This window comes from Trichoderma asperellum, chromosome 5, assembly GCF_020647865.1.
Source record: "Trichoderma asperellum chromosome 5, complete sequence".
NCBI classification, from domain to species: Eukaryota; Fungi; Ascomycota; class Sordariomycetes; order Hypocreales; family Hypocreaceae; genus Trichoderma; species Trichoderma asperellum.
Window position 1 is genome coordinate 1218701 of NC_089419.1, and position 14306 is coordinate 1233006.

Here is a 14306-nt window from a genome sequence, read left to right on the forward strand (position 1 = left end):
GGGTGCGTCGGATATGTCTTGATTTGGACTAGGTCAGCATGACCAAACATTCAAATATAATCAAAGAATAAATTGCCTTTTACGGCTTACGGAGCTCTTGGCCAGTCAATATTGGCGACTCAAGGCGCAGGTGGAAAAAAAAATCTCGTTTGACGATTTGCACGACCAATCCCAGCTCCTGGCTAACGCTTGCCCAAAATGGGAGATCTAATCAACTTCTTATGCTGAAGTACAAACTTGGAATGCAAGCTGTTTGCGATATTCAGCCTGATTTTCACATCTCTAGCCTTCCTTGCTGGATATCAAACAATCAAGGAAAAGCAAGAAAGAACGAAAATGGGAAGAAAAGGGACAAGGAATCTAACGATGCACACGTTTATAGCTTCTCTAGACGAATGAGGAGCGCTTCTCAGAGGACACCATCCGAAACATAATACCAGACTGTGGTGCATAGAGTCTCTCTTACCAGCGCTTATAAATTGTTATGCAGAAAGAAATCATCAGCTGCGCCATTCAATGCTTTGGATGACATGAGGCTGCTTATAACTCACACCTGTGAGGCTCGATATCTTACACGCTTGGATGCTCAAAGACCAAGTGAAAAGGGCCATTCAGCCTCGCGTTAGCAACACATCGCGTCGCGGGCGCAATCTCATCCCCTGCCATGTCCAATGCAGAGAGCATCCGCACCGCTGCTACACACCCGTATTCTCCGTCCTGAATCCTACCCGCCTTTGGACTGCATAAATCTGCATGCGACCAACCTCTTCTTCAGCCATATGGCAAACTATGCTCTGTCCCCCCTCTATACCAGACGGCACGCGCATCAAAGAGCGGAGCCCTAGGCTCCGTTTGCCTACGGTCGCTCCCTATGCACTCCAAATCCTCTGGGTGCATAGGTATACGGGGCAGTGGCCGGTCAGACTTGGGCAAAAAAGACGAAATACTATCTGTATTCCACTTTTTCGAAACTGCTGCCGCAATTGTCCTGGGAGTGGGTAACCTGTGCTACTGGTTACAGTTTGTAACCAGGTTATTGACTTCAAGGCATATCATGCTTCTATTCAGGGCAGATGAATCCTTGATGCAGCTTGAGAGTCACCCCCAACAGCATCGGATTAGCACATATGCGCCTGCAAGATCGCAAGCAGGCCAATACATGCTGAGTTAATATAGCAAAGAGTCAGCTTGCTGGCGGGATGGCTGCGGCGTAAGCTGGCGGCGCGACGCTGTTGGATCGCTTACGGGATGAAGAAGCCTCATCCATTTCGGCGGGATTGATGCGGGGAGGCCTTAAGGCCTAGTCTTGCCGACGGCCATCACCCGCGTTCGATCGACTACAATCACACCTTATCTGCCGATAAGAGTCTTGTTTGTGCTACCACGACCCTGGCCGCCTGGGTTGCAAGGGTCGCTACGCGATGTGAAGGCGTGGTTGCTGGCGGCACTCGCGGGAACGGAATGGTGGGTTCATGTACAGCCATTCTGTTCTCAGGAGATTTGCTACCGTGGCTCACTGGTAGTGGTCTCCCTTGTTGTTAATCAGTTGCTAATGCTACGGAGGTTTTCGGAAGTGACTATAGCTCCATTTGTACGTGCTGAGACAAGTTATGCGGTGAAGAGCATGATGATGGCTGTTCCGGTCAGCGTCTCTTCACATAATTCAACAAATCCAGCTTCATCAAAAGTTCTAGGCCAACCGCTCTTCAAGCATTTCCTATATTCACGAATAATCAGGAGATTTTCAACTACCATGGGCGGCTTTTCTTTCGTCGCCTCGGATTGCGATTCGCAAGGAACATTCTAATTAATCTACTTGCGCAATTATGCTCGCATTCTTTTTGGGCCATCGTTACACAAACTATAGGTTGTCTGATTTGATGGGATGCTGCCTTGTGTTGGCCTTGCAGATGGCAGGTCACAGGGCTGGCTTGCAGAGAAGGACAATGCATTAGACGTGAGACTAATCGTGCTTCCCTTGCAGCATTGTGCATCTTAAGCTTCGTTGACAGTTCTATTTATTATTCTGCAGTTTACCTCGCTCAGATATGAGTGTTATCATAGCTATGTCTGAGTCCTCTGGCTGCGCAAATTCTATTCCACTTGCAAACGAGCCATTCTCGGTATCTGCTTATTAATGAAGGATGCCGGATTGGGTAAATTATCAACCCCATCTCTACTCACTATTATTTATGCAGATCCAGAAGGATGGAAAGCTTTTGGGCTCTTATCCGCTGCCATTTCCCGCTCCATCTTTTGCAACGTCGAATATCGTTTTGGTAAGGGAGCGTCCTAAACCGTTTCGCTTTCATCCATTCCTCCTTACAGGCATGCTGCAAGAGTGGCGACTATTAGGTATAAATTCAGAGCAGATAAGGCGACTCTGATGATACAGTGCATACACGCACACCTTGGTGCTAGAGCGGAGCAAGGCTATGCGACGGTTGGGCGACCGAGGGGGCCTCGAGCGCGCGCACGCACTGCGTAATAATACAGGGTGGCCGGGACTCATGGAAGCAACTATTCTGTCTCCCTGTTACATCGCTAACAGCAGAAGTTCCATATGCTTGAGGGTTTCCCGTTGGCTGGTATGACTTGTATACCATAATTTATGCCGAGAGCGTGGCCGCCAAACTTGCCTTTTCCCGTCATTTTACCGGACAAATTATACCGAGTGCGCATGTGCGGCTGGCAGGGGGATGCAATATGATACGGAGTACCAGCTCTGCTAACCATGATGTATATACGTTCCATCTGTACCTGGAGGTTGTAGATGTCAACGGGGATGTCAGGCAGAGCAAGTACAGCCGAATCTATTTCTCGAGGGGTGTGGTGTGCACAATGAGAGCATAGTGACGCTTTTGATGTCGGCTAACGCCTGGACTGGCCGACCAGCTTGACTGGTATGCAGGAAATGGGCTGCTGAATGACGAATTGGCTGGGGATGACAGGTGCTAAAGACGCACCAGCGGCTGCCACGACAGCACCGAGAGCATCAAATCTTTGGTTACGGGGTGTTCGTGAACTGCACTGTGGGGAAGACACGCACCTTCAGTCAAGTCAAGTCAGTTGATGAGAGATGAACCCCCTTCTAATCCTATTCATAATAAGTGCTGCCCGCATTGGAAGCCAGGTCTAGCCCACCGTTTGGCTGGCAAAGATATTTTCTCCACACGGCCAGCATTTAGGACGAGCATCATGCAGCCCAGCCATGCATACGGCTATACTTGCACGCGGACACGGACAATCCCCACACGCCAACACCGCGTCGTGTCACCATAGACAGCCGGTTACAGCCATCCACCAACAAGAGCCATTGAGGAGAAGGAAGCAACGGATTGGCTTTTCCCTTACCTTGGAGGCCTTTACTGGTGTCCAAAGCCTGTCGCGGGGAAGAAGGAGGAGCCGATGGGGCATTCCAGCTAGCTGGAGATGGGGTTTCTAGAACTCTTCTCTTTTATTATTGGCGGCTGAGGCGGCGGGCTTTCCCGAGTTGCGCCTTGGCTGATGTCTTTTCTTCCACGTCAGTCGCCACTATCACTGTAGCATTACTCTCTCTTCTTTTATCCCGGCACTGGGGCTGAAGAGGAACTGCTCGGTTGGTGCGCTATCCGTCTCCATGTGCGAACAACTCTTGGGGCCTGGCAAAGAGAATCCTTCTTGCCGGTACGGCATGGGCATGGGCATGAGACATGTGTATGACCGTATGCGTAGGACACTGTGGACTGAGCTATTTTTCCCTTTGGGCAGGCCGAAGGGACAGAATGTGACGATGTTATATTGGCTCCATTTTTTGCCCTGTACCAGCATTGGGGACTTTAGAAGTGCGCGCCATTGCTGAGCACTACCACCTCTCCACTACGATCCTGGCGCCCTAACCGCTTTCCTGGGGCGCTGCGTATCTCGATCTTCTGACCAGATATTATGCAGTGAGAACAGGCGGGCGAGCGCAACAAAAGCCTCTGGGTCTGCTGCAGCTTTTCATGCTCCTTTTCGTCCGGCTGCCGGATCGGGTAAATTGGTTGGAAGCAGTTTGTGCCGCGCAGGGCTGAGGGCGGCTTAAGCTGCTTCAGCTCACCAGCACGCACTCACGGTGCTCGACTCTTTCATCATCTCATCATATATCATCTTTTTTTGTGTGCGTGTGTGTGTGTGTCTCAGCCAAATTCACTCCGCCGCATTGTCGAAAAGTAGCTGCCGTCAGCCTAGCAGCCGGTGAGCCAACCAACTGCCCATAAGCCTTGCTTTGAACTGGATGCGCGACGACGCAGCAGTTGTACTAAACATGATGCTGCTGGTGCGTCTTTACCCCCCCTCCGCTGGCGGAATTTGTCTCAGTAAGGCTGGCCTGCCAGTGGTTCCCTCTTTTTTTTTTTTTTTCTGTTGCTGTTGTTTTTGTTGTTGTTTGGGGGGGGGGGGGGGTTTACTCCTGCAAGGACGCTTCGTGGCTGGCTGGCTGGCCTACTCCAACATGCATGAGCGCTGTTCGTTTGGCTGTATTTATGCAAAGCCTCATCTCTGACCGTGTATCTTTGTGCAGCATACTTTGACCTACCGGTACCAGCACGTCTTACAGTATTGTACTCCGTAGATGACGAACAAGAAAGAAATGAGACTGCGAGAATGGATGCTGCAACAGCGGGAACACATGTGGACCGAAAATCTCAAATACTAAACTCCTATTTATGGCGCCATCAACATACATCACACGACCCGTCTCTCATGGGGGTCGCACTACAAGTACAAACGATTCATCCAATACACAACAAAAACGTTTGCTGCTGGAAAACGAGGCAATCACTAAAGACCCTAAGCAACTCTAGGATTTGGAAGCAAGGGGCTCGTACAGATAGCCTTGATATCTTCCTTTGTACACTCACCTGTACCCCTATGTGCTGATAGGAACATGTCGACTTAACCCCCTCCCCAGCTCCAGCTTTCTTGCCAACAGGGGAGACACCCTGGTGATGCAAGCTGGGAATAGGGGGACCCTGCCCCTTCGCTTTCGGCAATCGCTGGGCACCTTGCCCCATACTGATGGAGCTATTTATACATGAAATGAGAAACGCCTCTTCACATTGGTACTTCATGCCAAGATACCTGAGCAATTACTTGCCGTCCATCGCGTCTGCAGTTCGTGATGAGGACTAAGGGGGATTAGAGTCTGGCAAGTCATTCTAGCAGCAAGCAGCGAATCCTGGGCTATCAACCAGACTACCTCAACAGAATTCTGCCGTGGATACGACCAATTGTGTACTTCGTAGGTACGAAGTACTTGTCTCAGCAATATACATGGGTGATAAGTATTGCCTCTCAGCCTTGTGCTTAGATGGCCATGCCCTTGGGACGGTAGTGCAGCTGGAAAACAGGGGGCTCGGTGAACTCGGCATGTCCTTTTGGGTACCGCAGCATAGCTACTGCTACCGCTAGAAAGGGCCCCGTTATCGACATCAACGTGCTTCCTACGGACCTAAAACTCCGTTACAGCCGTGGGAACTTGCAGTATGGATGAGCAGATAATGCGGCTTGCACGATAGGATGGACGACATGCACTCATACGTGGCGCAGCGGTGCCGCGCAGCACAGCGCAGTGTAGCAGCCTGTTTGTTCCTAACGGGCAAGTTCTACCGATCATTATTACGGCGCAGAATAGCCAGGAATTGAAACATCACTCGCGTATGCGTACGAAGTATGAGTCCAAGAGGGCACTATGGCCGCGGTGCGCATGAGGCATCGCTGGCGGTAACCCGCGCTGGCCTACCAAAGGCTGCTAGAACTACTCATGCTGATGGTATTGCAACTATGAGCTGTCAACTACGGCACGGTCCTCTCCGACTTCTTACCGTACAATCATGTCTCTGTCTTTTAGTGCTCTGGAAGCCTGTTCACCGCAATCACATTTTGTTTCACACGCAACGACTTGTCATTTCTTACTGGCCTTTAGCACTGGTATGTAAGGCTATGCCTGAGCTAATCCTGCAGCTACAGCCCGCGTGTGTTATGTATGGGCAGCAGTAGCTCTGATTACTGAAGTCTACAGCGCTAGGTGAGTTGCGGCTGGGTTTTGAAGACCCCCCTTAGATGATGCTTTTTTTTCCCCCTTTTTTCCTTTCCTTTCTTTTTTTTTCCCTTTTGAACAATCACAATGCTTTTGGGTTAGGCGAGCGCAAAAGCTAGCAAACTTACGAAGCTAATGAACTACTGCTCGCCCTGCAGATCAAGCGACGGCAGAAGGGGGCCATCTTATGCCTATCTACCAAATATGGACCCATGTATGTACCTCTGGATACAGATACGCGCGGAGAAGCATCAAGGCATGCAAGCTCGAACCCATCAAAAGAACCACAGCCAGCTTTACGAGATCGGCATGGGCGGCGAGAGACATGAACACGCCGAGGATGGACTGGCAGCTGCTTCGTGGCCATAGAGCCGCCCGCCCGTTGCCAGCATGCAGAACGAGTTGCTACATGGGGGCTTAGCGATGTTGTAACTAGCTACATCTTCACCTTCGCCCGCCTCAGGGTTCAGAAGTTCTGCTACCCGCTCCCGTCATGCGGTGCAAAGAGACCTGTGAAGAAGCTCACCTCACCTCCACATGCCAACCCTTGGCAGCTCGCGTCACGACGCTGATACGTATCTCCACAAGGCCATTTCACCAGTGCGCCTGTCGGCAGAAAACCTGGACCACCAGATACTATCTCCTGTTGGACGATTAAAGTGGTCGAACTACCCATCGACCCCGCGAGAGTGAACAGACGCTGACTGCATGTGCATGCGTCAGGTTGTCCGATGCAAACGAGAGCTGACGCGCCGATGCTTACTTGTACCTGTACGTATATGCCTATGGGCCAGCCGCCTTGAAAAATATCCCTACCATTGCTACTATTAGTAGTACTTGTAAGCTAAAGAAAGCTGATATAAAAGGGCACCTAAGCAATCGACGTCATATTGGCCTTTACAAGGTTCCTAAAGAAAGGTCGACGGCTGAGGTAAGCCGACGCAGTGAGCAGCGGCAAAGACAGACGGGCGTGACGGCTTGAGCTTGCATATGGCGGGTTGCATGGCGGCAAGACATTTTACAAAGGAAATAAAACGGAATACGCGTTGGTGGCAATATTTGGATAAACGGAGCAGAGCGTCCTGCGTGTGAGCAATCGCACACAGGACAAGCTACTTGGGCGGCGTGCCATTCCTAAAGCACACTCCAGGAGATGGTCCGATTCCAATTAATGCGCATGCATGCACATATTTGCAGCTATACGCGAGCGACAAATCCTACGCAAGCGCTGTAGTGCCAATACAGACGGAGTACTCAGTCTTCGCAAGCCATACTTGCAATGACATCCAATCTGTTTCGTTCCCTCCACCGGAGCTGGCTCCGGTATGGGTGGCCGTCACGGATCATAGTCTCTCATTGGATTTTATGAGCGTCGTGGACGCCTACCTACCTACCCGCCTTGTACGAATAGTACTACCCATATGCTCATACAAAGTAGTATAGAGTTCGAGTCCTCGTTTCGTCCCGTCCCGTGTGGCACAGAGGGGAAGATTGACGGCGACCCACCTCATGGCTCAATCTGGTCAAACTTGTGCTACTGCCGCTACGGAGTGTGCATGTGGTTCGTACACAACGTCATTCCGAAGGAGCCATAACCCACATGAAGGATGAAGGGATGCCGATAAAGCTCTGGAGAACAGCATCCGGTTTCCTGGTTGGATCACGATCGGATGGCTCAAGGCTAGCAGGCTGCCTTGGCGCATGATTGACCGAAAAGAAAGACATTTCTCCGCCCAAGGGCCCCTTTCGGCAGTAGTGGTGAAAGCTACGGGTAGTAGTAGTATCATCGGGTAGCAGGGAAAGCTTCGCCGCGGCAGCTTCGGTGGCCAGCCTCACTCTGCTGATCCAACAGGCATGGATAAACATTTACTGTATGGGCGGTAAGTCAATCCCCCCTCCCCTGGCCGCTGACTAGGTGTTAGCACTACCTTTTCCAATAGCTCGGTACCCGAGTCCCTGCTGATCCTACGAGCTCCCACTCATTGGTTCCTTGCCTCGGATTTTTACTCTTTTTTTCAGCCCAGTTGTCCAGCTAGCAAGGGTGTTGCCGTTGCCGTTGGTGGCTTTTCTTTTCTTTTCTTTTTTTTTCTTTCTGCCTTTTTTGGTGGTGAGCTATGCCATATACAGAGAGTATGAGTTACGACAGGTCGAGTACTCTGCATGATACTAGTACTGCTACTTGTCAAGTTCAAAACGGGGGAGGCGTGTGCATTGGAAAGACGGAATATGGCCTAATGCGCGCGCACATGCGGTCTCGTGTACCGTAAAATGACTCCAAAGCAGAGACGGGCGCAGAGGAGAAAGGCAATCAATCCCGTGCCCACCCCAGCCCGTTTTGTGGACAATCTCGGGGGGCCAGGAAGTGAAAATCTGGGGAAATGCCATGCTCTTTCATGCGTAGCTCCCTCACTGCTGGGTCCCCAGTAAGCAGGACTTGTTGCTGTGCCTGGCTAGGCCTCCCACTAGTACCGCTGGTCTACCACATACTGCTAACCAGCTTGCCGGCGACGACGAACATCGAAATGTAAGCGTTAGCATACGGGTAGCCAGCGGCACATCGCGAGATGACGCCAGGAACCGCCATCTAGACCGTAGATCAGAAACAGAACTACTGCGCAGCAGCAAAAGAAGGCAGAAAGCTGCATTAGCTTGAGCAGCGCCAGTGTAATCTAGACTCAAGCCAGCCTAGTTGTACCTAGCTGTCTCTCTTCAGGAGTTTTGCTGGGAAGAGCGGTGGACGTTGCTCGTGATAGGTCACCGTGAGTGTGAGGCTGGCGATGCTCACATATCAATCTTACAGCTACTCGCATCAGTAGAGCCGGCCATAGAGCCTTTCGTTGCTTTAGGCAGAGAGGGCACAGTAGTAAAAATAGCAATTCTCCGGGGTCTGGGCAGTGATCCTCCTGAGACAAGCTGCTTACGCTGCCTAGTTGCTATGAGTATATCCCCTGTGTGTATCAGTACACAACGGCTGGGATCGCAGGATTTCCCGCTGCTGCCCTGATGTGTATGTATTGGTACTACTAATACCAATACAAAGTGCAGTTCTATCGCTTTTTATGAACAGAATGAAAAAGGCTGACGTGTCTTTGCAAGGCTGATGAATATCATGCGCTACTGCACAGGCGGGGCAGGGGGATGCTTATTTGTTGTTGTTTTTTCTACTACTTCTTGGAAGAAAATCCTTGTAAACTGTGCTGCTAGGAGCAGTAGTACCTGCCACCACGACTGGCTAGTGTCTCGGCGTGCCGTCGAATCCGTCCGCGGAGAGAAAAATCACGATGATCAAATTGCGACTGTGGACCAGGAAGGGTTTCTTGCTGAGTTGGCGCCACTACAGCTACTATGCAGTACTGCCACTGCCGGCACCGAGTGCTACCTCTCTGCTCGTACGATTGGCAGTTCTCGTACTACTTGTCCGTGCTGGCAGCGGTCTTGGCGAATGCAGACTGTCGGCCAGGGGGGGCAAAGGAAGAAGGTCGACAGAGCCGAACCGAGCTGAGCTGGATTTCAAAATGGACGAGTCAATAATTCGGAGTAGGGATGCTTGGAGAGGCCGATGTGAGTCAGGGGCCGGGCTCTGAGATGCAAGGGAGGGGCACAGAGAGAGACAAAGATACACAACATATCGGCCAAGAAGGGAGAAACAGAAGAAAAGAAGGCTAGACGAATATTGGATGAGAATGGCGACAAGGTGAGAACTGCTGATGCATGGTGTTGTATCTCTTCTGAACTTGTTTTATGTGTAAGAAAGGCGGCAGTATAAGTCGTTAGATGGCGGTGAAGTGCCGGTTTTTATGGGGCACCGAATACGGACGACCTACGGAATTTGTCTAACTGTATTGGTTGATTGACCGGGATTGGGCTTTACATGGACGTCTTTGACGAACCCAGTTGTGGGTGAGAGTGTAAATTTAATGGCCACGATATATCAGATGAGAACAAATTCTTCATGTTGTTCAATACTATTGTTGGTGGTCATGATAACATTAGCAATTAAAATAACCTCAATGGCAAAAGGCCAAGGATAAACAAAAGGAGAAGAGTGACCAAATGGAAATTTGCCACGCACCCCTCTGAATGAAGTACAGCCAACAGATAAGAAACAGAAGAAAAAAAAGAACAAACACCCGTTCCTACACAGCCATCTCAGCATGCAGGAACGAGTCATGACAGAGACTATCGAAAGGATTGAAATTGAAATTGCACGCCTCTGCTTTTGGCCAAAAAGAATTCATTTTAAATTAAATTTAAAAAAAAAAAAAAAAAAAAAAAAAAAAAAGTCTTGACACTTACATATAAAGTGTATAAGAGAGAGCAAGAGGAAGAAAAAAAAAAATTGTCTGTGCATGCATAGATTGATACTAGTAGTACATACTAGCTTATGTCCACACCCATCCATCACACTTTGGAAAATGATTCTAGAAAGTTGGATGAGAGGCGAATTTACAAGGATAAGTAAGATTTTTTTTTTTTTCTTAACATCTCGGGCTATTTTAATTTAAAGGGAATGGGAGCTAGAATCCTAAAATAGATAAAATTACGGCATCGTTAGCCGGCTACTAAAATACATCCAGCCAGTCTTTGATGTTTCTCTCATATTAAAAAAAAAAAAAAAAGGGGGCGAGTGGCAAAAACAATAACAAAAAACTGGACGAACGGGGAATCGAACCCCGGACCTTTCCCATGCGATTAAGCTAAACCAGAAGGTTGCTTGATGCTAAGGGAAAATTATACCACTAAACCATCCGCCCATGTCTTGTTGTTGGGGACATCGCGAGGGTAAGAGCCTCATGAAGCTATCGCACAAATCGTCAAACTTGGCCAAAGGCTTGTATCCAACCTCCACTAAAAGTAGGAATGCCCAACAGAAAATAAATAGAAAAACAATTCTGTAGTAATTGAAGACACATCATATAATAGTATAATTATTCATCGTATTCATTCATTCGTTGTGTTCAAGTCCCATCATCTAGCTAACGGCTCTTTGGCACTAATCTCCTTAATCGTTCCCCTCGTTCTTGCATTATCCTCGAAGCTGGCATGTATCAGATCAATCACCTCGTCCACCGTGAAATACAAGCTCAGCTCGCTGTCACACCATAGGAACTTGACCTCGTTGAGGTTGCTCTGTAGCACTTCGCCCAGATACTTGAGACGCAGCCAGTTTGGCGCGTATTGAGCTGTTGTAGGCATTTCATCTGTCACTGGTGCTGTGCCAGCCAGTTTGCTGGGTATAAATAAATCATCAAGCTCTGTTGCCAAAGCAATGAGCTGGGCAATACTGAAGGCCTCATCTTGTCCAATTGAAGACATCTCCAGCACATCTGATATGATCCGTGACGCAAGTGAGTCTGCGAGTGATCCGACAGCTTGAGACCACACAGATCTCTTCAAAATCGGCTCCCACGTTGCGGCCACGTTTCGAATTCGTGCTGTCCCAGCTTCGATCGAGGCATCTTTATCGTCTTGCTGTGCTAGGCTCTGCGAGCCTCCTAGGAGGTCGTGCAATATCGTCTTCTGGAGGCTCATTTCATTCGCGTAGCTGCGGTTAGCAAAGCTTTTGAGTGTCCTAACATCATTGTCGATGCGAAGCATGCTTCGCGCCCGAGGCGTTAGATCCTCGCGCTGTTTCCAAGCCAGAGAGAAGTCGGATAGTTTCTCCGCTAGATACATGGCATCGTTATATAGAAACCTGGATAATTTGTCAGTATTATGACGAGAGTTAGTTGAAATTTGCAGTGCTACTAGACTTACATGTTCCCCCCAGCGTCGGACGAGTAGTAGTGAGGCGAAATGGCTCGGAACAGTGCCAGGACGAATGTAGGCAAGCTGAAAAGCCCAGGTGCCGTTGCAGTTAACAGGCTGTATTCGTCGGTGTCCTTTGTCAGAGCCGCTCCGTCTTCCAAGATGGAGAATATCAGCTCGAGAACAGGTTCAGGCATTGAGGAAATGCTGTATGTCTCTTTGAAGACTAATTCTCTTGTTTCCTCTTTGGCTTTGCTTGGCCTCGTCTTGCGAGCCGTTGATGTAGGCGCCGAAGCAGGAGCTGCAGGTGCAGGTGCAGGTGCAGGTGCAGCATCACCAGCATCATCACCCCAGCCCCAGGCATCAGCGCCATCATCCTCCTCTGGTATTTCAGTGGCTTTCTTGGCTTCTGCTGCCTGTTTCACATCTTCCTTCGCATCATCGTTATCCCCCCAGCCCCATGCATCAGCACCGTCGTCTCCGTCGTCGGCTTCGGCAGCTTCCTTTTCCGCTGGCTCTTCTTCCATTTTCACATCTTTGTTCCCGTCCTCGTTATCATCCCACCCCCAAGCATCTGCAGTATCGTCATCGTCTCCTCCAGGTGCGTCTTTCTGGTCGTTCGCTTCAGTTGTTGGCTCGTTTGCCTTGTCATCATCCCAAGCTTCTCCCCAATCATCTCCCCAATCGTTCGTATCAGCAACAGCACCAGCCCCTGTTCTAGAAAGCTCCTTGCCCTCGGCTATGGAAACCATCTGCCTCTCAATCTTTTCAACCCGTTTTGACTCTCCGATCCCACTTGTAATATTGACTCGGACGCTATTGAGGGAAGTCTCTCTGCATTTTTCAAGCCATATTGTAGGTGCTTTACTGGCCCAGTCTTGTATCTGTTCGAGGCCAGTGTATCCACTACGTTGTAGCTCTTCACAAAAGCCTTTCATTTTTGAGACCAAGGCCTGAAACTTATCCAAGTCTCTGAGCCCCGAAGGAACAGCAGGATTGAGCCATTCTTGGGTAAGTTTGGATATGATATCGCTCATCATGATATTGGCCAAGGGTTGCAGTAGATTTGCTGGTAGTTTTTGAGCAATAAATGTCAGAATCTGCTCGAGATCCGACAAAAGAGACTCTGCTGAACCATCGGCAGACCCTGCAAGCTCCAGCACGTCTCCCTCTACTTTGATACCCGCGCTGTTTGATCTCAAAGCATTCATGCGTGGTGACACCACTGCCGCATCCAAATTGTGCCACAGCTGTTCCATTCTCTCATCAACCTCCTTATAAGCTTGCAAGCCAATCGCAGCATCTTCCAGACTCATTTTCTCATCTGTCAGTTGTCAGCGAAAGTTGCCCAAGGGGAGTAAAGATATATACGTAGTTACACAACGAACCTTCGCGAGTATTATAGATGGCAACTTTCCCAGAGTCTGTATCGATCTGCACTAGGGTTTTCCAGACATGGTCAAATACTTGGTGAATGTCAGACTTCAGCTCAAAGGCTCTCAAATCCAACAGCCTCATCACTCGGGTAGTCTTGCTGACCCCGACGTCGTCAAGGGCCGCCCATGATTCTTTTTCCAAATTAGCCACAGTTGATTGGGTGGATCAGGAGAGTACACACTTTCGAGCAGCCGCAGCGAATCCAGAACGCGCCTTTCCCGGCTTGCCTGTTCGACTTCGGCGAGGAGCTGATTGACATGCTGGATCCGCCTCAAGACATTATGCATCTGTTGGCTATATTGGACTTCTCGATTAAGAAAATCGGCTTTCTCTTCGGCATCTTGGATTGCTTCTCCAGTTACTTCAGGGGCCTCTGATTGGAGGATGATCTCATTGGCGATTGTTTTCGATCGGACGATGTCCTCCTGTAAGACTTTTGAGTTTTTAACCCACGAGCTAATGTCATCTTTTGTCTCCTCGTTTATGGTATGTATTTCGGCCTAAATTGAGGTGGTGTTAAAAAAGGATGCATGGCCAAAGCGATAGCTCAACTTTGGTGGTTGTTTCAGTACCTCAATATCCACTTTGGCCTTGTCCAGAGCTGCAATCGTAGGGCCAAGGTCGGTTTCTGAGACTGCTAGGAGTGCGGAGGCGCCCTCAGGGAAGTTACCATCCAAGGTAAACGATATGATGGCGCTGCTAAGCTGCTGCGGCTCCGTCGCTGTCGCCATGGTAGTGTCCACAGTGACCCTCGGCAGCCTCAGCTATGACGGACGACTACGCGATGGTCTGCCTAGTCACTCGAAGGAAATACCGAGGATTAGCCTCAGTAAATAGCATCAATGCTGGGTAGAGGATCAGCTGGCATCGCAGGACATGACACCAAGTCGTTGGGGGTGCGAGCGCGTTGGTTTGCGCAAGTCGGATGAGGTTCACCTTTTTTTGATGATGCCAGCATTTGAGCTCAGGTACCTGGTAGCTGTCAACTTCAACGTCACTCGCCTGCAGCTTTTGGCGCGGCATGATGTACTGCGCCACAGACAGCTGAGGCTGGCGCCTCCGT

At 49.7% G+C, this 14306-nt stretch overlaps 2 protein-coding genes and 1 non-coding gene across 3 annotated transcripts; 1 reads left to right on the top strand and 2 right to left on the bottom strand.

Annotated features, from left to right (window-relative positions):
* Positions 1-5710: 5710 nt before the first annotated feature.
* On the top strand, positions 5711-6427 carry TrAFT101_008557 (uncharacterized protein; the record flags this gene model as incomplete). Its single annotated transcript, XM_066128373.1, has 4 exons — positions 5711-5719; positions 5945-5949; positions 6041-6046; positions 6217-6427. The coding sequence occupies 4 exons, from the start codon at positions 5711-5713 to the stop codon at positions 6425-6427; spliced, it is 231 nt and encodes a 76-aa protein (XP_065984491.1).
* A 4282-nt stretch (positions 6428-10709) lies between these two features.
* Positions 10710-10812, bottom strand: TrAFT101_008558. The gene has a single exon. It is a non-coding gene; the product is annotated as a tRNA-Ala (tRNA).
* A 156-nt stretch (positions 10813-10968) lies between these two features.
* Positions 10969-14195, bottom strand: TrAFT101_008559 (uncharacterized protein). The gene is made up of 5 exons (XM_024901846.2): positions 13816-14195; positions 13425-13743; positions 13195-13374; positions 11816-13130; positions 10969-11753 (listed from the first exon to the last, which is right to left on the bottom strand). The coding sequence occupies exons 1-5, from the start codon at positions 13972-13974 to the stop codon at positions 11027-11029; spliced, it is 2700 nt and encodes an 899-aa protein (XP_024762026.1). The 5' UTR covers positions 13975-14195; the 3' UTR covers positions 10969-11026.
* Positions 14196-14306: the final 111 nt, after the last annotated feature.